At 40.2% G+C, this 23,587-nt stretch overlaps 1 protein-coding gene across 2 annotated transcripts in view; it reads left to right on the top strand.

Annotated features, from left to right (window-relative positions):
- RAF1 (Raf-1 proto-oncogene, serine/threonine kinase) overlaps positions 1–23,587 on the top strand; it is a 72,311-nt gene that overhangs the window by 19,416 nt on the left and 29,308 nt on the right. For both annotated transcript variants that reach the window (XM_036738750.1, XM_036738752.1), the window contains exon 2: positions 22,964–23,196. In XM_036738750.1, the coding sequence (XP_036594645.1) occupies positions 22,990–23,196 (207 nt within the window). In that variant the 5' untranslated portion in view covers positions 22,964–22,989. The remainder of the gene's footprint in view (positions 1–22,963; positions 23,197–23,587) is intronic.

Consider the following 23,587-nt stretch of genomic DNA (forward strand, 5'->3'; position numbering starts at 1 on the left):
GGGCTTAGCAGTTTCATCGTAATGCCCTTCCATTTGGGGCACAGTTTTATTACAGAAGTAGACCTTGTTCTTTCTGCTCAGGTGGATCTGCATTTTACTTTGGAGTAATGGGTAGAGGGCTGGCTTTGGAGTCAGTTGGACCTGTAGTCAAGTTCTGCTTCTGAAATGAACTGGCTTTGTGTCCCTGGCTGAGTCACTTACCTACTCAGTCCTCTTTAAGATCTGTTGGACCATCTCAAGTTGCAGAGAAGGTATTGACCTACATTGGTAGAGGGTGTTTTCCCTCATCCCTGTTGCCTAACCTTAGGGCCATTGTCTATGGACTGGCCACTGGGCTGAGCTGAGCATGACCCTTAGACTTGACCCAGGAGCATGAACTTTGGGTCATGATTACAGTGGTCATGTTCTTCTGGGTAAGTTAAGAGCAGAAAAACCATGTGTCTAGGTTGTGTTGTAGTGGAAAGAGCATTGGTTCAGGAGGCAGAGTGTCTGGGTTCCAACTCCTCTTCTAATACCAGACACTTAATCTCTCTGAGCCCAATTTTTTCATCTTTGAAATGAGGTCGTTGCTGTAGAGGAGTCAAACACACAGGCCCTGTGTGGTCTACAATTCCTCTTCTTCCTGGCACCGTGGGCCCCCCCCCCCCATGCCACCTGAATCTAGATTAAAATGTAATCGGAAAATGTTTAACAACATTTAAAAATACATTAAAGTATAGATAATATTAATATGTGGTTTTCTAAGTCAGTATGTGGCCAGCAAGGCAGTTTAGTGACAACCCCTCCAGTTCTATTTGAGTTTGAAATCACTGGTCTCAATGGCTTCTGAGGTCTCTTCCAGATCTATATCTATGACTTTCTGTCCATGGTTACAAGAAATGTGTTTTTATAGTTGGTTGTGAGTCAACAGGTATTTATCAAGGGCTTACATCACTAGTGATACAAAGAAATACAAAAAAAACATGGTTCCTGCCCTCAAGGAACTCACATTCTCATGGGGAAGACAGTCTGCAAGAAACTGCATGCATACAAGATACATAGACACGTACAGTAAATGAAATGAATCTTAGGAGGAAGGCACTGGGGGGAAGAGGGGACTGGGCACCAGTATGGAAAAGGGCCTCCTACCAAAGGTGAGATTTGGAACTGAGTCTTGAAGGAAGCTAGAGAAACTGGGAGACATTCCACTTGAAGTCAGAAAGGGGAGTGTCATGAGGGAAAACCAGTGTTGGCTTTCTTTGCCTTTAATACAGATTTCGCTGTATAGACATATATAAGAGCTATATGTTAGACATACAACTCTTAAATGTTAGAATATAGTACTGGCACACAAAACCTCCAGTGAGAGTAAATAAGTAACAAATTGGTGTTCTGTTTATGAAAGATATTTAAACTATCCTTTAAATGGCAGCTTGGTGACCTAAGCTTACTACTCTAAGTACCTTGGGCACTGACAATACTAGAACCCAATAATATAGCTCATGGAATGTCAAACCAAAGAATTGATAGTGAGCCATTTTACACATATTCTATTGCAGAGGTTATATCTGATCCAGCTGGTTAAGGCAGCGGTGTTTGTGGTTGTAGTGACTCTCTGATTGTTGCCGAGGGGCATTGAGAATGGCTTGATGAAGGATTTGCTCTGGGTGCTTATAGGCACTTTCAGAATCTCAAGAGAAGGCCAGGGGCTCAGAGCGATTGATGCAGGTGTAGGCAGGGTGTCATTGAGATCAGTCACCCAACTCGGGGGGTTTATTGAAAGTACAGGAGAGGGAAAGTCTAGAGGGAAGAGCCTTGCAGGCCAGCAGCCCTGGCCTAGAGCAGTCTGGGAAGAAGGCAGTGATGAAGGAACAGAGGCGGCTGACCACCGGAGAGTAAAGCATAGTAAGTGCTTACTGTGTGCTGGGCGCTATGCTAACCCTGGGGAAATGAGGAAGCTGCCTGTCCCCTCGAGGAGCTCACTTTCTAGTGGAGGAGACATACCACATACACATTTATACAGAAGAAATACGAGGTGATTTTTAAAATTATCTTTTTTTTTTTTCCTTAGGGAAGGAGCCACCCACCAGCTGGAGCATTAGGAAAGGCTCATGAGGGCTTGCACTTTGTTTTGGAGGCAGAGAGGGCTTCTAAGAGCATAGGTGAGGAGAGGTTTCATTCCAGGGTTGAGGAACAGCCAGGCCTAGACATGGGAGCCAGTGTGACTCTAAAGCATTAAGGGGAGTAGTATTAACATGGGGGAAGCTTCAAATGCCAGAGGAGTTTGCGTTTGGTCCCAGAGGTAGTAAACAGCCACAGAAGTTTATTGAGTAGGGGAGTGGTATGGCCAGACCTGTGCTTGACAGTATCTTTTTGGCATGTATGGAAGATGGTTTATTTCCTTACTGCTCAGACTAGCTCTGTATCCGTAACATTTAGTAACTAGCAGGAATCCGTAACATTTAGGGATCATAGACCTTTGGGGCAGAAGTGTATGGTCCCCAGGCACTGGGCTAAGGGCTTTACAGATATCCCATTTGAATACAGTTTTCAAAATATTTCAATAAACAAACCAAAAGGCCCCCGAAACCAAGTTCATGTGTCTCAGGTTAAGAATCCCTGATTTAGGGGAAGCTCAGTTTTCCTAAAACAAGGGTGTGCTTTGTCACTCCCATCTCAGCAGTCTGCGGTGGCTCCTTCTGACCTCCACAGTCACATATAAAGTCCTTTGTCTAAAGCCCATTACAACCTGGCCCCTTCCTACCTTTTCATTCTTATCCCTTCCTCTTCACATGCTCGAAGACCTAGGGACACTGGCCTTATGGCTGCCCCCATCTTCCTATTCTGTGCCTTTTCATTCCAGGTCCCTCATTCTGAGATTGCTTTCCCTCCTCACTTCTATCTTTCCTCAAGATCCAGTTCAAATCCCACCTTCTGCAGGAAGGTTTTTCCTGGCCCTTCCTTTCTTCCTTCTCCCTCTGGTTTCCCTGTAGTCCTAAGTTCTGACCTGTTTGCTTGGTCTGTTTAATATTTTCTACCTGTTGTAGTCCTGATTCTATCCCTTCCCTATGTTAATGGTCATTTCACCTAGTGAAATACCTATTCAGACCCATATCTTACAGTATTACAATATCTCAAATATTTAGTCGTTGAATACGCCCTGAGAAGTTCAGTAACTTGCCCCAGGGCTCAGCTAATAATGATGCAGGTGGCAGGATTTTGACCCACCTATTCCACCCACATATTGACTGGTCTGTTCAGTAACTGTCAAGTAGTAGCAGAGACAATTTCTACTTGATAGAAAGGAGATAATGCTTATCATAAAGGGAAAGAACCTTTCATTCTTTAATTGAAGGTCATGGGTGAGTGAGTGCTGCAGTTAAGTACATTCTGGCAGGCAAACATAAGCTACAAACATCCAATCTTTGCCTTTTTTTTTCCTTGTATTTCTTCCACATTTTTTTAATTTAGTATATTTAGTTTTCAGCATTGATTTTCACAATACTTTGAATTACAAATTTTCTCCCCATTTCTACCCTCCCCCCCACTTCAAGATGACGTATATTTTGGTTGCCCTGTTCCCCAGTCAGCCCTCCCTTCTGTCACCCCACTCCCCTCCCATCCCCTTTTCCCTTCCTTTCTTGTAGGGCAAGATAAATTTCTACGCCCCATTGCCTGTGTATCTTATTTTCTAGTTGCATGCAAAAACTTTTTTTTTGTTTTTGAACATCTGTTTTTAAAACTTTGAGTTCCAAATTCTCTCCCTTCTTCCCTTCCCACCCACCCTCCCTAAGAAGTCAAGTAATTCAACATAGGCCACATGCGTATCATTATGTATAACCCTTCCACAATACTCATGTTGTGAAAGACTCACTATATTTTGCTCTTTCCTAACCTATCTCCCTTTATTGAATTTTCTCCCTTGACCCTGTCCCCTTTCAAAAGTGTTTGTTTTTGATTACCTCCACCCCCATCTGCCCTCCCTTCTATCATCCCTCCCTCTTTTTTATCTTCTTCTTCCTCCTTTCTTCCTGTGGGGTAAGTTACCCAATTGAGTATGTGTGGTGTTTCCTCCTCAGGTCAAATCTGATGAGAGCAAGATTCACTAATTCCCCCTCACCAGACTTCTCTTCCCTTCCCACAGAACTGCTTTTTCTTGCCACTTTTATGCAAGATAATTTACCCCATTCTATCTCTCCCTACCTCCTTCTCTCAATATATTCCTGTCTCATCCCTTAATTTGATTTTATTTCTTTTAGATATCTTCCCTTCATCTTCAGCTCACCCTGTGCCCGCTCTCTCCCTCTCTCTCTCTCTCTATATATATGTACACATACATATATACATACATACACACTCACATATACATATATATACATAAACATATATACACATAAATACATATATACACATAAACATATATACACACACACATATCTATCTATCTATCTATCTATCTATCTATAGATAGATAGATAGATATGTTTATGCACTCCTGTTCTGATCCGCCACTTAATTCCCCCCACCCGGTGGGCCTGGGGCTGGAAGCAACTGCAGCTGTAGTTCTGTAGCTGCCCCACCTCCGCTCCCAGCTCCATGCGTGATAGACCTTACCCAGCGACCATCCAAGCTGTCCTGGGCTGGAGCCCTGCTTTGCTCTGCTCTTTTGTGGGTTCTGCAGTTCTAGAATTGGTTCAGAGCCATTTTTTATAGGTTTTTGGAGGGACTCGACAGGGAGCTCACACTAGTCCCTGCTTTTCAGCCGCCATCTTGGCTCTGCCCCCAGAAGGGCCTTCTAATCTAACCTCCAATCTTTGCCTGTCTTGATGCTGGGATTGATGGCGAGCAGGAGGGCCTAGGGAGAGTGGAAAGAGGCACAGAAGGAAGAGCCCAGGGACCAACTTTCCTAGAATCAGCTTCTTCAGCTGTGCTGGAGACAAATAGAAGCTGCACGGATTTATTTTGAGACAGCTACAAAAGCAGGTATCTCTGCAGAATTTATGGACTTCTTACACTTCTGATTTTGTATAATTCACAAGGAATTGACTTAGTAATTGATGTAGTAAAAATCCGGAAGGCGTTGCCCTACACAGAGTTTACTTAAGGTCATATTAAAACCTTGTTCAAGAAGTTTTGAGGGTTACTCATCACCTAGGGCAGGCCTGCAGACCCTGTGGCTCCCCCCCCCCCCCCTCCCGCTCACAGGCCAAGGGCACACCAAAGGATTTCAGGAGGCCTATGAAAAACATAGAGGGGTGCTGCAAGTGGTCTGGCCGGCAGGCCGAAGGTTGTGCAGGTCTGACCTGGGAATCCAGGCTTTCTGGGATCTTAACCCAGCATACCATTCCCTCTCAGTGCCTCGCCTCACCTCTGCTCTTCAGTCTCAATCACTTTCCATAGGCTGGCTTCAGTTTTACCTACTTGGTGAAGCTTCCCTGGTTCGGACATCTCCTTCCCCCCAGCCTGTGCTTCCATAACATTCTGTGCTTATTATAGTTCTTAGGGCTTGGATTTTAGGGGTAGAGGTCAAAAGGGACCTGAGAGGCCATCGGATCCAGTCCCCTCATTTGGATGGGCACAGAATGCTGGACCTGGAGTCAGGAAGACCTGAGTTCTAATCCGGCCTTAGATACTTAACCAGCTGTGTCATCCTGGTTGAGTCATTTAAGCTGCTTGCCTCAGTCTCTTTGGCTGTACAATGGAGGTAATAATAACAGCTAATTCCCAGGGTTATTGTGAGGATTAAATGAGCTAATTGTAAAGTGCTTTGCCAGCTTTGAAGCGCTATAGAAATGCTTGCCGCATTTAGTAGTAGTCTCATTGTGGAAGAAGCTGAGGCCCATAGAGGTTAATTCATCTGACCAGGGTCAGGATTCAAATCACCCAAGGCCTTCACTTGTTTCATGGCACCTGCTGCTGCTAATCACTTTCTACCTTGTATGAGTTTTTTTGTGTACTTGTCTTACGCTCCCTATTTGTTGGGAAGCCCCGCCTCACCACCAGCCTCCTGGAATTGCTTCCTTAGTACTCTCTTCTTCACAGAATCCAAAAGCCTTCCCCCCGAAGTTTTTGGTCTCTGTAGTATTTGACACTGTTGACTACCCCCCTTTCTGGAGATTTTCTCTTCCCTTGTATGTAGATACATCATAGTTTATTGGTTTTTTGCCTCTCTCTGTAACTGTTCTTCCCCTCTCCTGACCCCTTAAAGTTGGTCTTTCCTAAAGGTCTGTCTTTGGCCTTATCTCTCTTTACATTTTAGTAGGTAGCAGTCCAATTCTGGATTTAGACTTAGGCTTCCTTGATTCAGAGTCAAGACCAGGGTTTAAATCCCAGCTCTGCCCTTTAATAGCTCTGTGATTCTAGAAAACAGGATCTCAGAGTTGGATGGGCCCCAGATGTTGTCTAGTTTGACCTGTACCTGAACAAGAATCTCTTCTCCAACACACTCAGTTTCACCTTTGCTTGAAGACGTACAATGAGGAGGAAGAACCCACCACCTCTAAGGGTCCTTCTCTGCACTTCCGCTTACTCATCTGTAAAATGGACGTGGGTAGGGGTTTGAACTAGATCGAAGGGCCTTACCCTGGAATCCATTAATTGTATTTCAGTATAATTCTTTTACTTTGTAATTCTCCTTATTTTAAAATTGCCTTTAAATGCATTTACAAACATTATTCTGAGAAAGGGTCCCTAGGCTTCACCATACTGCTAAAGGGGTCCAGGAAAAGGTACAGAGGCCCTGGCTTAGATTGGCTCTAAAGTGCCTTCCAGTTGTTCAGTCCTATGGTTTGCTCTATCTTAGTAATCTCAGTTACTCCTATAGTTTTAGAATTCATTACTCGGCATCCCTCTCTCTTCAGCTATGACAGAACATGATCCAAATGGCTCATCAGGACCTCAGACTGTGTGTCTAAGTGGAGCTTATTTTTTTCCTCAAGCTTACTCCTGCTTTCATTAACTCTTTCTGTGATGTGACCATTAACTTCTTCTCTCATGTTCTTAACCTTAGAGTTATCTCTGACTTTTTCCTCTTCCTTCCCCCCCCCCACGTGCTCCCCCCCCCCCCCCAAAGCCTCTGTCTTCCTCTCCTTATTGATGACTCTCCGTAAGACCACAATTTTGGGACAGACTGTAGCCATGCTTTATTTCACTCTCTCTGGATTCCACCTTCTCTTCCTTACCTGCTGTATTGCTACTCTGAGAAATCTCTTCTTGTGGCCTGCCTCTCCACATGGAGGATTCTCTCTCTTTCTGGGACCACCATTTTGGGAAGATGCTTCCTCTCATTCTCAGTTGGCTCGCTGGACTCTCACCTCCTCCCTGCTAGCATTTCCCTTGCTTGCTTTTTCAGGGCAGAGACTGCCTTACCTGCTTGTATCTGTATCCCTCCTACTTGGCACAGTGCCTAGGATGCAATAATTATCTATTTATCTCTGTCTTCTTTTATATCTAATGTCACTGAGTCCTGCTGATTCACTCTTGAATCTGTCTCCTCCTGTGTACCCATTGTCCTTACCTTAGCACAGGCCCTCATCCTGCTGCCACCTCCTTAAATAGTTGCAAAGCTTTCACATTGCTTTTGCTGTCAGAACCTCTCCTCAGATCTTCTTTCTACCACAGCCAAAATCATCTTTCTTACATATCTAGTCATGTTGCTCCAGTTCTCAAAAGAGCTTCCAAAATTGCCTATCGCAGGGGCAAATGTAGGAGTGGAATTCCCTCAGTGCCCAAATTGAATTTTGATGTTATAAATGAGCACCACAGTAGGAGCTCTGTGTGACACACTGCAGACTCAGCTAATTTGCCACCACAAAAGTTGGGCCTATTTGGTTAGGGGAAAGATGACTATGGAATTTGAACTCAGAGCCTCTTGACTCCAGGACTGGTGCTCTATCCCCTGAGCCACCTAGCCACCACTGGTCGTAGTTTCGAGAAATGCCTCTGTAACTAAGTATTTAATGCAGGAACATTGTAGTCTCCCTGTATTTAATAAATATGATATCCTAGATCTAGCCTTTGGAAGAAGTATGTTGGGCTTCTGTCTCATGTAGTCTATTTCTAAATCCCTCTCACCTCCCCGCCCCCCCCCATCCTGTGATATCTTAGTGGGGTATGTCATACGTTGGTGATATTTGATGCAGTTCTCTTTTAAAGATAAGGTTGTTGGCTTACCCTTTACCTCCATTTATTTGAATGTGTAGACATCAAATGTCACATTCCACCCCTGGCTCTACCCTTATAACCCTTCCAGTGTGAGAATGTGACAGTAATATGGTCCCAAATCTTTATTTGCATATGAGGTGAAAAATTGGGCTCTAAAGTTAGGAAATGGTGTATTTCCCTCTTGGGCTGTGTCTTTAAGACATTGTTTTGATGATGTTTTTTGTTTTGTTAATGAGTCAAATTCGAATTGTTCCGCTTTCCTTATCTTTGTATGATTGGAACTACAAGGTGCTTTAGTACAACATATATCCCATCTCCCTTGCATCTGTGAGATAGCCAGAAATTTTAGTTCTCTGGTGAGTAGAGAAATACTCTTACAGAAATACTGGAAATACTCCTATGCCTTCAGTACATCAATGAATTTGAATTACTGTTAGTGATCCAGTAGTTGAATGCTGACCATTTACGCATACTATGCTATGGTTAACACTGCAAGGGAAAAAAGGAACTATAAGATCATTGGTCCTGGCCCTCAAGGAGCTTACTAAACACTTCAGATGTCCATACTGTACATCTGGGAAGAGTCATCTTTGAGTTATACTTAGGGCAGATGTATAGGTAGCCTGCTGTTTGTCCTTCTTAGATGCTTTTTGTGGCCAGAAGTCTTTGTTTCACCAAAAGCCACGCTTTTCCTGAATGCCACATAGTGAACCTGTGTAATAGGTGATGCTTGCTGTATATTGCTGTTTTCCTAAAGTTGGGTGAGGTCCCATCATACTGTATATCTGGTGCTAACTGTGACCTTTGACGGCCAAAGTTTTAAAGTCAAAGCTGTGACAAATCTTACTCTATCCAACTGATTATTTCCTACTAGCCAACAGCTTGGTCAGTTAGGTGCACAGTGGATAGAGCACTAGGCCTTAGACACTAGCTGTGCGACCTTAGGCAAGTCACCTAACCCTGTTTGCCTCCGTTTCTTCAGCTGTAAAATGAGCTGGAGAAGGAAATGTCAAAACCACTCTAGTATCTCTGCCAAGAAACCCCCAAGTAGGGCCACGAAGAGTTGGACACAACTGAAGCAACTGAACAACAACAGTTTATTATTCCTGGAGAAATCCAGTTAGCTAATGGCCTCCCGGCCTATTTGTATAGTTTTGGTCCATCAGACTATAGAGCTAAAAGGAACTTAAAAAACATTTTTGTTCTTTTAAAGAAGAATCAAAAAAGGGACTTTTTGAATTATGAATCTAATTATGAAATTAGATTCGGGCCAACATCTCACACTACATACTCCAATAAGCTCCAAATAGATACATGATCTAGATATAAAATACCATGTAAATTAGAGGAGAAGGTATCGTCTCTCACAGCTATGGAGAGGGGAAGAGTTTTTAACAAACCAAAGGTATAAGGAGGATTACAGAAGATTAGATAGATGATCTTGATTACATATAATTAAAAAGTTCCTGCACAAACAAAACCAACAGCAGTTAAAAATCAAAATAACTTGTAAAAAAAAAAAGTGCAGCAAATTTCTTTGATATCAGTCTCATTTCCAAAATATATTGAATGTGCAAGATTAAGAACCATTTCTCAGTAGATAAGTGGTCATAGGAGATGAGCAGGAGCCTCTAAAGGAAAGAAATCCAAAGTACCAACAACTATATGAAAAACTGACCAAATTAGGAATGAGAAGAGAAAAGCAAATTAAACAACAGATTGACAAAGATGGCAAAAGGGGGAAATGGCTATTTTTGGAGGTGCTGGGGGAGGACAGACTTTCTGGCATACTGTTGGTGGAGCAGGGAAGTAGTCCAGCCATTTAGCCTCACAGTCATCTGTTACACCTCACTCTCCTTCAGCCACATATCCAGTGAGTTGCTGTGTTTCTTTGATTCTATCTCCACAACATCTTTTGCATCTGCTTTCTTCTCTGTACTCAATACTGTCACCTCCCCCCACCCCAGTCTAGACTTTCATCAACCCTAGTCCATCCTCCACACATCTTTCAAAGTAGTATTGCTAAAGAACAGAGCTCTTTACTCATCTGAGAGTATGGGGCCTATTTAATCCTACATTGAAAAATTGGTTTTCTAGCCAACCGCAAATTAGAAACTGCAGTATTCATAGTGTATTAATAATATCTTCCATTTGCATGCTTTTGCATTTTTAAAACATTGTCACACAAAATATCTTATTTGATTGTAGCAACAACCCTATGCTCACAGGCAAATGAAAAATGTAAGAATGGAAGGATTTTTATGAGACTTGCCTGGGTTCCCACTAACACTAAGTGGCAGGAGGCTTCCTACTCTTGACTCTCAGTTCAGGGTTCTTTCTTCTGCATTGTGCTGAAGGGGGTGTGAGGCTTTCAGAATTAGCCATTGACAGAAGCAGAGAGTGACAAATGACAGAAGAGACTGAAAAATATAAAATTCAGATGTAAAAGTTAACAAGAACTTGGTGTCATTTTGTGAAGAGGCAAACAATCTTATATAACTTATCAGTTCTGAAAGTATTGCTAAGTTTTGTAGCAGAGTACAATAATTGGAGCACAACATATCAGTGTTCTCTGTAGTGACCAATATTTCATTTGGCTTGAGGTCCTTGAGTAATTAAGAAAATCTTAAATTATTTCTACTACTATCTGCTTATAGCAGAGGAAGTATGCAACATTTTATATTGTGATTTCCGACCAGAATGATTTAAAAAAAAATGGTAAGTTTAGCTATCCAGAATTTTCTTCTTGAATACTTTGCTTCCTTCACAATACTAAATTAAGTGTTGCTATAATTAAGCACATGGACTAAAATGTATACCAAACAGTTCTAGTAATCTTATCCTTAGTCAAGAGGCATATCAGTGGACACCATAGATATAATTAGGCTAAAAAAAGTTTTTTACTTTCTTTAAAATAAAATTATATATGTACATATGTATATTTCTGTATAAAGATATATAGCTATATCTATCTAGGTATATATTTTTTAATCAACAAAAATCTGCCTTCTCTCTCCTCCCCCTGCCCCAGAGAATGAAGGAAAAAAAAAACCTTTTTATCAAACACGTACGGTCAAGCAAAACAGACTTCCACATTGGCCATGTTCAGAATATATTTCTCATTCTGCCCTTTGAGTCCTTCACCCCTCTATCAGGAGTTGGGTAGCATATTTCATCATTAGTTTTCTGGAGTCATGGTTGATCATTAAACTGATCAGAATTCCTAATTCTCTCAAAGTTGTTTCTCTTAACCATACTGTTATCTTTGTATAAATTGTCCTCCTGGTTCTGTTTACTTCACTCTGCATTAGTTCATAGTAATCTTCCCAGGTTTCTCTGATCCATCCCCTTCATCATTTCTTTATAAGACAATTTATGTACCATTACTTGTTTAGCCAATTCCCAGCTGATGGGCACCCCCTCAGATTCCCATATTTTGCTACCTCAAAATAAGTTATAAATATTTTCTTATATCCTTAAGGCTTGGGTTTTTTGGACTAATTGTTCCCTTATTGTTCTCTCCCTCTAATTTTTCCTTCTCTCCTTTCCTTGTTGAGTGAAATATATTTTTGTACCTACTTGATGTACCTGTGTGGGTATTCTTTGCTTCTTTGACCAGTTCAGATGAGAGTGGAAGTTCAAGTATCAGTCACTTGCCTATCCCCTCTTCTTTTATGTAGATGCCTGCTTGCGAACCCTGTTAATGTTAAATAACTTCCCCCAACCTACCTTTTCTTTCTCCTCTTAGTGAATTTCTTTTCCTCTCCCTTTCTATTCTTTTATCAGGATCTTAAACCACTCCCAGGAATTCTGGCTAACTAGATGCCCTCTGTGACTCCTAACAATGATAGGGTTTGTAGGGTTCCTCATATTTGAATATAACCAATTTGTCCATGTTTATTTAGTCTTTTATCATTTTTAGTTCATGTTTGCCTTTTTATGTTTCTCTTAACTTTTTAACCTTTTTATGTTTCTTTTAACTCCTCTACACAACTCTGGTCTTTTCATCAGAAGTCCTTTATTTCATTGAAAGTCTGGGTTGTTGTATGCACACCCCCTTCTCCCCTAATTTGTGTTCCCCCCTCCCCCCAGGAGGATTCATATTGAGTTTTCCTGGGTAAGTAATTCTTGGCTGTGAGCCTATATTCTTTGCCTTCTAGAATATGATATTCCAAACACCCTACTCTTTTGTAGTGGTGATTGAAGAATCATATGTGATTTTGACTGTGGTACTTGGGTTTTTTCTTTCTGATTGCTTATGATATATATATTTTTCTTTGACTTGGAAGCTCTAAATTTTGGCTATAATGGTCTTGGGAGTTTTCATTTTGAGATTTTTTAAAAAAGAGGTGACTGGTATATTTCTTCTGTTTCTACATTGTCCTTTGGTTCCAATAGATCTATGTAGTTTTCTTTTAAGATTTCTTAAAATATGGTGTCTAGGCTCTTGTTTTGGTCATGGTGTTCAGGTAGTCCGATGAGTCTTATATTTTTTTTTCTCCTCACTGTGTTTTCCAGGCCATTGTTTTTGCTATGAAATCGTTTAGATTTTCTTCTATTTTTTCAGTCTTTTGACTTTATTTTAGTATTTCTTGTCTCGTGGAGTCATTGGCTTCTCTTTGCTCTGTTCTTATGTTTAGGGGGTTATGTTGCTTGGGCAAGGTTTTGCACCTCTTGTGCCGAGCTGTTAATTCTCTTTCCAGTTCTTTCTTCTGTAGTGCTCATTTCCTTTCCATTTTTTCTCTTGCTTTTCCATTTTGTTGAAAAAAAAAATTTAAACTTTTTAAAAGTCTTGCTTCCTCTCTTCTAAGAATTCTAGTTGAATTTGTGTCCAAGCTGTGTTTTTCTTTGAGATTTTAGTTGTGGATGTTTTGGACTTAATCTCTTCTTCTGGATTTGTATCTTGAGCATCTCTACTGCCATAACTGCTTTTTATAATGGAATTCTTTCTTTGTTTGCTCATTCTTCCAGTGCACTTCTTACTGATTTTAGGCTTGATGATGTTAGAGCCTGGACTTGATGTTAGGGCAGGGCTCTGTGCACTTCTGTTGGGAAGGTCTCAACTGGTCCTGTCACTGCTTTGAGTCTTGAGTGTCATGTATTTCAGGATCTCAAGGAAGGCTGAGGTTCAGGACATGCAATAATCCCATTGCTCCCAGAGTGGTTTGATCCTGGACAAAGTCTGATTGCTGCCCTTCTGGTCAGAGCCATGCAAATTCCTGACCTGGGTTTATGTCTGAGCAACAGTAGACCACAACTGGGCGCAGCCATTGTCAGCCAGCTGGGAAGCTGTGCTGATTCCGAGTGCCAGAGCTGCAGGCTACACTTTGTGCTGAGATTGCAAGCTTCAGATGGGGCTGGAGGTTAGAAGTGATGTCCTGCTCTGCTGCTGGGGTTTGAATCAGATTGCTGTTGCTTGCTTCTAAACTTACTCTTCCCTTGTTACCCTTCTGAGATTCCCCTACCTGAAACTGCTGGGATGGAGGGGTGGATCTCCTTGTCAGTTCCTCTTAGACCTGTGACCTAGAACTAAGTAGTGGGTAGCCAAGCTGCCAGTTCACAGCTGGCCTCATCTTGGTATCCCATATAGGTCTGGGAGAAACCTGATACGGATGGATCTGGGACCCCTCTTCGCCTCTGCCTAGGCGGGCCTGCTCCACCACAGACCTTTGCAAATGAGAATGAGTCCAACACATCTCTTAACTAAAACCGCACAGCAATACACAGAATTCCTAGAAGAGATGAAGCAAGAGTTTAAAATTTAAAAAAGATTTTTGTCAATGAAAAGGAAGACACAGTTTGTCTTCTTATGCTAACCGAGGCTAGAAAACTTAGTCAGTGTAACTTTTTCTTGTATTTCCCCATCAGGGTTTGACTGGCTGTATTTCCTGGTTCTCTTTGGAGGAGAGCTTCCTGCACTGCTTCCTACTCTTCTGCTGTCTTGGCTCCTAACGCTTTTTACTTTCAAAATTTTGTAGCTAAGTTAATTTTTTCTCTTACCTGCCATACCATGATTTTGTTTAATTAGTTTTATTTTCCTTGTTCTCATTTTCTTCCTTAGATAACACATATTTGAAATCTGTTTGATATACTGTGTTAAATCTTTCAAAAGAATTTTTGTGCCAGTCTTATATATAAAATTCATAAAATTGTGGACTGTTGGAGTAGGAAGACCCAAGTTCATCTAGGCTAGCCCCATTTTAGAGATAAAACTGGAATCTAGAGAGGTTTTTATTTTAAAATACATCGTTAAAATTAATTTTTTCAGTCCACACACTTTTAGTTTCTCTTACTCCCACTTCGTACCCTCCTTTCCCCAGCCCTCCAAAACAAAAAAAAAAACCTTTGTAACAAATATGTGTCATCAAGCAAAATGTATGATGCTAGTAGTCATATCCAAGAATATGTGAGTCCTGTATGTTTAGTCTATCATCTCTCTCAGGTGGAAGGTGACATTTTTGATCCTTGGTTCCTTGGATATTGTCAATACAATATCAGCATTTTAAAATCTTTCAGAGTTAGTCCTTTTTTTTTTTTTGAGGGGGGAAGGCAGGACAATTGGAGTTAAGTGACTTGCCCAAGGTCACACAGCTAGTAAGTGTGTCAAGTGTCTGAGGCTGCATTTGAACTCAGGTCCTTCATCCAGGGCCAGTGCTCCACTCACTGCGCCACCTAGCTGCCGGAGTGCAAAGCCTGCTTTGCCCTGCCTGGACCTGGGCCACAATCCTGGTTGGTGGTTCTTGGGGGAGAAGGAGCACTGGTGTGACAGAGCTTGCTGTGTAATTAGCTCTGAAAACAGCAGCACAAGGCCCCTCAAGCTTGGGACAAAGTACTCTCTACTCTACAAGTAGTCGTACCCTGACAAAAAGCTCAAGGGTCAAGTAGTTGGCTGGGAACAGGAACATGCAGTGAAAACGGTCTCAGATTCAAACTCAGGCTTTGGAATCTTTTTTTTGGTGACAAAGAAGACCAAAACATACAGCCAGAAGAAGTCAACAAAGTCAAAAAGTCTACATCAAGAAAAATATGAATTGGTCTCGGGCCATGGAAGAGGATTTGGAAAAGCAAGTAAGAAAAGTAGAGAAAAAATTGGGAAGAGAAATGAGAGTAATGTGAGAAAACCTTGAAAAACAAGTCAATGACTTGCTAAAGGAGACCCCCCCCAAAATACTGAAGAAAACAACACCTTAAAAAACAGACTAACTCAAATGGCAAAAGAGCTCCAAAAAGCCAATGAGGAGAAGAATGCCTTGAAAGGCAGAATTAGCCAAATGGAAAAGGAGGTCCAGAAGACCACTGAAGAAAATACCACCTTAAAAATTAGATTGGAGCAAGTGGAAGCTAGTGATTTTATGAGAAATCAGGATTTATAAAACAGAACCAAAGGAATGAAAAAATGGAAGGAGAGCCTAGATATCATCTTTCAAGAAATTATCAAGGAGAACTGCCCTGATATTCTAGAGACAGAGGGTAAAATAGAAATTGAAAGAATCCACCAATCACCTCCTGAAAAAGATCCCCAAAAGAAAACTCCTAGGAATATTGTTGCCAAATTCCAGAGCTCCCAGATCAAGGAGAAACTACTGCAAGTAGCCAGAAAGAAACAACTTGAGTATTGTGGAAACACAATCAGTATAATACAAGATCTAGCAGCTTCCACATTAAGGGATTGAAGGGCTTGGAATATGATATTCCAGAGGTCAATGGAGCTAGGATTAAAACCAAGAATCATATACCCAGCAAAACCGAGTATAATGCTCCAAGGCAAAATATGAATTTTCAATAAAATAGGGGACTTTCAAGCTTCTTAGTGAAAAGATCAGAGCTGAATAGGAAATCTGACTTTCAAATGCAAGAATCAAGAGAAGCATGAAAAGGTAAACAAGAAAGAGAAATCATAAGGGACTTACTGAAGTTGAACTGTTTCGTTTACATTCCTACATGGAAAGATGATGTGTGTAATTCATGAGGCCTCAATATTAGGGTAGCTGAAGGGAATATACATATATACATACATACATATATATATATATGTATATATGTGTATATATAGACATAAGGCACAGGGTGAGTTGAATATGAAGGGATGATATCTAAAAAAATAAAATAAGGGATGAGAGAGGAACATTGAAAGAGGGAGAAAGGGAGAGATAGAATGGGGTAAATTATCTCGCATAAAAGTACCAAGAAAAAGCAGTTTGTTGGAAGGGAAGAGGGGGCAGGTAAGGGGGAATGAGTGAATCTTGCTCTCATTGGATTTGACTTGAGGGAATAACATACACACTCAATTGGGTATTTTACTCCACAGGAAAGAAGGAGAGAGGGGATAAAAAAGGGGGGATGATATAAGGGAAGGCAGATAGGGGGAGGAGGTAATCAAAAGCAAACACTTTTGTAAAGGGACAGGGTCAAGGGAAAAAATTGAATAAAGGGGGACTGGATAGGAGGGAGCAAAATATAGTTAGTCTTTTACAACATGAGTATTGTGGAAGGATTTTGCATAATGATACACATGTGATCTATGTTGAATTGCTTGCCTTCTTAGGGAGGGTGGGTGGGGAGGGAAGAGGAGAGAGAATTTGGAACTCAAAGTTTTAAAAGCAGATGTTTGAAAAAAAATTGTTTTTGCTTGCAACTGGGAAATAAGATATATGGGCAATGGGGCATAGAAATCTGTCTTGCGCTACAAGAAAGTAAGGGACAAGGGGATGGGAGGTAGTGGGGTGACAGAAGGGAGGGCTGACTGGGGAATGAGGCAATCAGAATATATGCCATCTTGGAGTAGGGGGAGGATAGAAATGGGGAGAATATTTGTAATTCAAAATCTTGTGGAAATCAATGCTGAAACCTAAAAATAATGAATAATAATAATAATAATAGTAATAATAAAGAATAGTTTTGTACATATGGATCCTTTTCCTCTTTGATCTCTTTGGGGGATAGGCCTAGAGGTGGTAATGCTGGGTTAGAGGGCTTGTTCATTTTAGTAATTTTGTGAGCGTAATTTCAAATCGCTTTCCAGAATAGTTGGAGCATACCAGTTCACAGCTCCATCAGCACTGCACAAGTTTACCTCTTTTGTCATTTTGACACTTGTTTTCCTTTCTTGACACCTTTGCTAATTTGCTAGGTGTGAGTTCGAATGTGAGTTGCTTTAATTTGATTTCTCTAATCATTAGTGATTTGGAACATTAAAATACACTTTTATTGATATCTTTTTCTTTTAAATCACCTGCGTGTCCCATCCTTCCCCACTACCTCCCGGAGAGTTTGGGAGCTGTCCAAGGTTATTATTAAGTGAATTAGAGGCAGCTTGGTCTAGTGGAAAGCATGCCAGCCTTATAGTTGAGAGATCTAGGTTTGCGTGGGTCCTTCAGTCCTTAGGAACTTGAGGGATCAAAGGTAAATCACTGACCCTCTCTGTGCCTCAGTTTCTTCACCTATAAAATGGTACTGTTGTAAGGCTACAGTGAGATAATATATAGAAACTATTTTACAGGCTTTAAGATGCTTACATAGAGCTCTGTCAGCTCTGGTGGTGAAGATGCTTTTTGTTATTTGAACCAAGACCATGATACAGTCCTCAGTGTTCAGTATACATTCTGTTATAAACAGTGTCTCTTCCAGTTCAGCTGAATAGATTGGAAACCAAACTTACATGTTTTCTTAAATTGGCAAACCACATCAAAACTTGTTTTGAGCTAAAACAGTATTTCGTTTGGTTTGAATTCCTCCTTTTCTTGGTATCCTTCAGATGATGATGATGATGATCGTGGTCTAGCTATATAAGATTTCCTTGGCAGTGATCATGTACCATGTAATATCAATTAGGGTTAGGAGGTGATACTGCAAATATAGTGTTTCTTCAGCTGTTTGATGTCTTTTCGGAAGAGTGGGGGTAAGCTTTGCAAGCATGTGTTCTTTTATTAAGATTAATGGTTAGACTTTTCCCTTTTGTTTTAAAAGGTTAGTTTTGTGACTAAATAACTTAGCATTAGTCAGTGTTGAAAAAATGCCATATGCTCATATATGTTCATTTTAAAGACTTTATTCATATTTTGCTCACAAAAAGAAAATTTCAGTTGATTTTAATAAAATGTCTCATAAAGTCAGTAGTTTCAAAAGTCAAAGTTAGATGGTAGGGCATGAGAGGCAAGTGAAAAAAACCAAAAATTGAGTAATTGCATGTAATGCATGTCCTTTTTAGTAGCTTTGATTTGTTACTTTTTTTTTTCCTTTAGAATCTTCTCTTTGAATTATGTAGAGTATTAGTTTTCTCTTATTCAAGCGCACCTCATGTAGCAGAGCTAGGTCACCCTTCCCAGGTCACCAGCAGAAATACTAGATAATTGTACATAGCTGTTAAAAATAATTGGAGCCAAAAATCTTTTCTAAAGTACCTTGCATAATTTTTCAGTGGCAGTTCTGGCACAGCTTTGGAGTGAAAAAACCTTACATCTTGCCCAAATTGTCATTGTAATAGAGCCTTAGAATCTTAGGTCAAGAAGACCAACCAAGATTATTTTACAAAAGTTAAACTAAAACCCAAAGAGGCTAAATTCTTGCCCATGGCCACAGCTGGAAAACATCGAGGAGAAACATCATTTAATGGACTTTTTACTTGTTGCCTTTTATTCGTACATCACAGTCACTTAATTGAAAAACTTTTGTCCTTGTTAAGACAAAAAGAACCAACGTGACAGAGCATGAAGCATTCTTCTTCTGTAATTGCACAAACCTCTGCCAGGAGAAAGGAGTAGGGGGGATAAGGAGAGTGTCCTCTTTCATACCCTGGTGCCTGGGACCGGGATTTCTCTTTGCAGTTATTCAGAGTGCTGCTTCCCTTTTGTTCTTTTCCTTTATATTATTTTAGTTGTAGATACTGTTTTCTTCTTTGGCTTATTTCATTCAATAGCAGTTCATCTAAGTCTCACATTTCTCTGATTTTTTCATATTTGTTATTTCTTAGTGCATGGTAATATTCTATTACAATAATATAGTACAATTTGTTAGCCAGTCTCCATTTGGTGGGTAGTCCACTCTGTTTTCAGTTGTTTTATATTATGAACTCAATAGACATCAACACACGTTTAACAGACAACAAATAGGATAGTATAGGAAATTTGAACTTCTGTTACATAGTTTTTTTAAAAAAATTTATATTAAATTTAACCAGCTAGTAACAAAATTGTCCAGTTTCTATTCCCTTCTTATTTTTAAAAAAAATATATATTATTGATATTTTCTTTTTTAAAACATTGTTTATATCTCTAGCAAATGAAAATAATGTAGCTAGATTGGCTATTCTTTTATCATCCTTCTGGGACCTCTTTCAAGTTCAGTCATCTCTTTCTCCTGGTACTTTATTCTCTGCCTATAAATAAATTTAGATTCTCTTCCTTCTCCGTGAAATAAAAAAATGCTGCCATCCTTGGAACCTGCTTCAACCTTCAAACTATCATCCTGTTTCTCTAGAAAGACTATATACTACACTTTGGGCTTCTTCCTCATCATTTCCTCTCTAACAAAAAACAATATGTAGTCTGTTAGCTGGCATAGTGGATAGAGCTTTGGACTTGGAGTCAGGAAAACCTGAGTTCACTTGTGGCCCCAGACACTTACTAGCTGCGTGACCATGGGCAAAGCACTTTATCTCTGTCTTCCTCAGTTTCTTCATTTGTAAATAGGGAAATAAATAGCATCTATCTTCTAGGGTGGATGTGAGGTTAGAAGGAGATAATAGTCATGAAACATTTTGCCAGCCTTAAAATCCTGTATAAATGCTAGCTAGCTGGGTAGTAGTCTACCGCTACAGACTGTAAACTTTCTGAGGGTAGAATTGTGGTTGTCAGGGGTTTTTTTTTTTTTTTGGTCTTCATATCTGTACTATCTAGCACAGTACCCTGCATATAGACAATCAGTGCTTGTTGTTCAATTGATTTCTTCGTTCCTGGTTATTTTTCTTCTCGCCTTTTAAGTATATTCATTGTCCTAATCCAGGAGTTCTTAATCCAAGGGCTGTGGATCCTCTCTGGATACATTTTAGGAGCTTTATGAACTTGGTTGGGAAAAATGTACATCTTTATTTGAACAGCTCTCTAACTGAAATTTAGCATTTCCTTCAAATTTGAATATTGTAAACAAATATTTGAGAAAGGTTTCCATAGACTTCACTAGACTACCAAAGGGGTGCATGACACAAAAGAAATGTTGACCACTGTTCTCATCTTGTCTTACTTTTTCTCTGTTCTTCCCGTATTCTCTGTCTTTATGGTTTCATTTATTCTGATGACATCTGTTATCACTTTTATTTGTATGACTCCTAAATCTGTTTCTCTGATCCTGTCTCCCACCTGTGTTCTTATAACACAGTTCCCACTTCTCTGGATGGTGTACTAGCATCTCCAGTTCACCAGATCCAAAGCAGAATTCATCTCTCTTTCCTTCTGAGTTTGCTATTTACTTTAATGGTACCATCATTCTCCCAATCAGTCAAACATTTACAAAGTGACCACTATATGCCAGGCAAACACCCACTCTTAAAAACCTTCGTTATCCCTCTCTCTTCTCACCTTTCCCCTTCATGTCCCAGCAGTTCTCCCCAGCAATTTCTCTTACGTCTCTATCCTGTCACCTTGGTTTAAGACCTCATTATCTTTTACTGGACCAATTGTAACAACAGTGGAGATGATGTTGTGTTGGTAAAAACATTGGACTTATGTTCAAATGCTCACACTGCTACTTAACTCTCTGAGCCTCATTTCTCATTTGTTAAGTGAGAGAATTAGACTGGATGCCCTCACTGAGGTTCGTTCTAGCCCTGAAACTTATGTTTGTCCCAATTGGGTCTCTTAGCCTCCAAGTTCTCAACATTTCATTCTATCCTTAACACTGCTGACAAAATCTTTCTCTGCTGAAAAATCTTCAGTGGCCTGCAGAATAAATGTGAACTTCTTAGCTAAAACTTACCCTTCTAGCCTTATTTCATGGAACATACTTTGGTGACTTTGTTCTGCAGCCAAACTGAACTACTCTTTGCTGCTCCTTTATCTCATCCTTCATACATAGTGTCAACAGTGCCTGGAAATGGTTCCCTTCTCCTCCTGGCCCCCCACTTCCCCTATACACTTTGCCTTTAAGCTGAGCTTGTGGGTATCTTCTCTTACCTGATCTTTCTCTTTGCCTAGCTGAAGGGCATCCTTTCCTTTGAATCTTTTATGCCATGTCAGACCCCTCTTATTGACTTCATCATTTTCTACCTTGTGTTGTAAGGCTTTTGGGGGAAGGGCCTATGTTGAACTTTATGAAGAATTTTATTTGCTACATTGTAATGTGCCTGATGATATTTTTTAACTCCCAGCACTTAAAAAAAAATCTTTAATATCAGCGCTCCACATCTAGTACTGTTATATTTCCTGGGTTTAAATAACTTTGCAATTATTGTCATAGTGTTGTAGTCTTGATAGTGCAGTGGTATAAAGGAGCCTCATTATGATAATTAAGCTATTTTGCTGAGTAAGTTAAAATAAAGCATTTTTAATATACTTATCTCTGCCTTTTACATCCCAGAATGAATACATTTTAAGAGAATACTACTCACTTATTTCCATTGTTTACACCTTCTGTATATGTCTCTTTCAAAACACAAGTTGGCTGGTGAGTTCTCTGTACCTTCCACATTGGTCTACTGAGATAATTCTACTTTATTATGTACACTTACTTTACCTAAGACCATCATATTTTTTGTAATAGTTTTTAGACCCCATGTATATTAGAATCCAAAATAAATAATTGTAATGACATTAAGAGATCATTAGGGAAAACCATACCTAGCCAAAGGAAGGGACATTCATGCATCTGGTGATGGAAAAGATGAATTCTCATTGAAAAGTATATAATGTACATAGATCTAGAGCCAGAAGGGACAGACCTCACAGGCTGGTCCATTCCCTTTCCTTGTTTTACAGATGGAGAAACTGAGACCCAGGGAGGTTGTAGCTTTCGAAAGGTCACCTATATAGTGTTAAAGGGAGAATTTGAACCCTAGTCCTGTGACTGTACTATACCAAACTGTTCCCTTTTAAGGGTCAGGGGAAAGATTAAAACTCATTTCCCTAGCTGTTCTGAGTTCATCAGTCTGCAGAGGAGAATACCAGGTGACTAGGAGTTTGCAGTCTGTAATATATATGCTGAAGGTGGGAAGCAATTAATACTCATGTTAAGGCGTTAACAGGAAGATTATCAGTTATTATCATTAGGGGAATAGCTCTCTGAGATTAGCAGATGAGTGTTGATAACTTTTTGTTGTTTTTTAGCTGTTTGAGTCATGTCTGATTCTTTGTGACCCTGTTTGTGGTTTTGTTGGCAAAGATCCTGGAGTGGTTTTCCATTTCCTTCTCTAGCTCTTTTATACATGAGGAAACTGAGGCAAACAGGGTGAAGTGACTTGCCCAAGGTCACACAGCTAGTTAAGTTTCTGAGGCCAGATTTGAACTCATGAAGATGAGACTTCTGACTCCAGGCCTGACACTATATCCACTCTACCACCTAGTTGCCTCTGTTGATAACTAATAGATAACTTTATTCCAAAGTAATAAATATGTGTTAAAAAGTGCTACACCAATGTAAAGTGGTATTGCCATCATAGAATACCATGATATATTAGCAAGAACTCTGGGCAGAGAAACTAGAGCTTTGGGTTCTGGTTCTAACTTAACCAAATTCACTGTGTGACCTTGGGCCTTGATATTTGTTTCATTTTTGCTATTTTAACAGATTATTTCAGAATTACAATTATCTTGTTTCTGTCTTTCTTTACCAGGCTTAACTGCTGTTTAAATTGCATCAATGGAGCATTTTCAGGGAGCTTGGAAGACTATCAGTAATGGTTTTGGATTCAAAGATTCAGTCTTTGATGGCTCTGGCTGTATTTCTCCTACTCTTGTCCAGCAGTTTGGCTATCAGCGCCGGGCATCTGATGATGGCAAACTTACAGATTCCTCCAAAACAAGTAATACCATTCGAGTTTTCTTGCCAAACAAGCAGAGGACTGTGGTAAGTGTAGAGTAGCTAGTACCAAACTTTGAGATGTGATTTGGTTATGCAGAAGGTAAATGTTTTCATCCAAATTTGAAGTTATTATATTACTCCAACTTAACTACCTATATGACCTGGAACAAATTGACTTCCTATCTAAGCCTCAGGTTTTCCTCCTCTGTACAATAAGGGAGTTGGCATAGCTGAGCGCCCTCCTCCTCCTCCTGCAGCATCACCTTCCTTCTTGTCTCTTCTTGTTATCTCTTTGCCCTCCCTTTTATATTCCCACTAGGTTCCATCCTTCTCTTTTTCTAGTGCTGTTGCCTTGCCTATAATGATGCATAGTCCACCTGCCCAAGCCAAAGCATTCCCTTGTTTACGTTATAACCGTAGGATTTCGATCGGGAAT

This window comes from Trichosurus vulpecula, chromosome 9, assembly GCF_011100635.1.
Source record: "Trichosurus vulpecula isolate mTriVul1 chromosome 9, mTriVul1.pri, whole genome shotgun sequence".
NCBI classification, from domain to species: Eukaryota; Metazoa; Chordata; class Mammalia; order Diprotodontia; family Phalangeridae; genus Trichosurus; species Trichosurus vulpecula.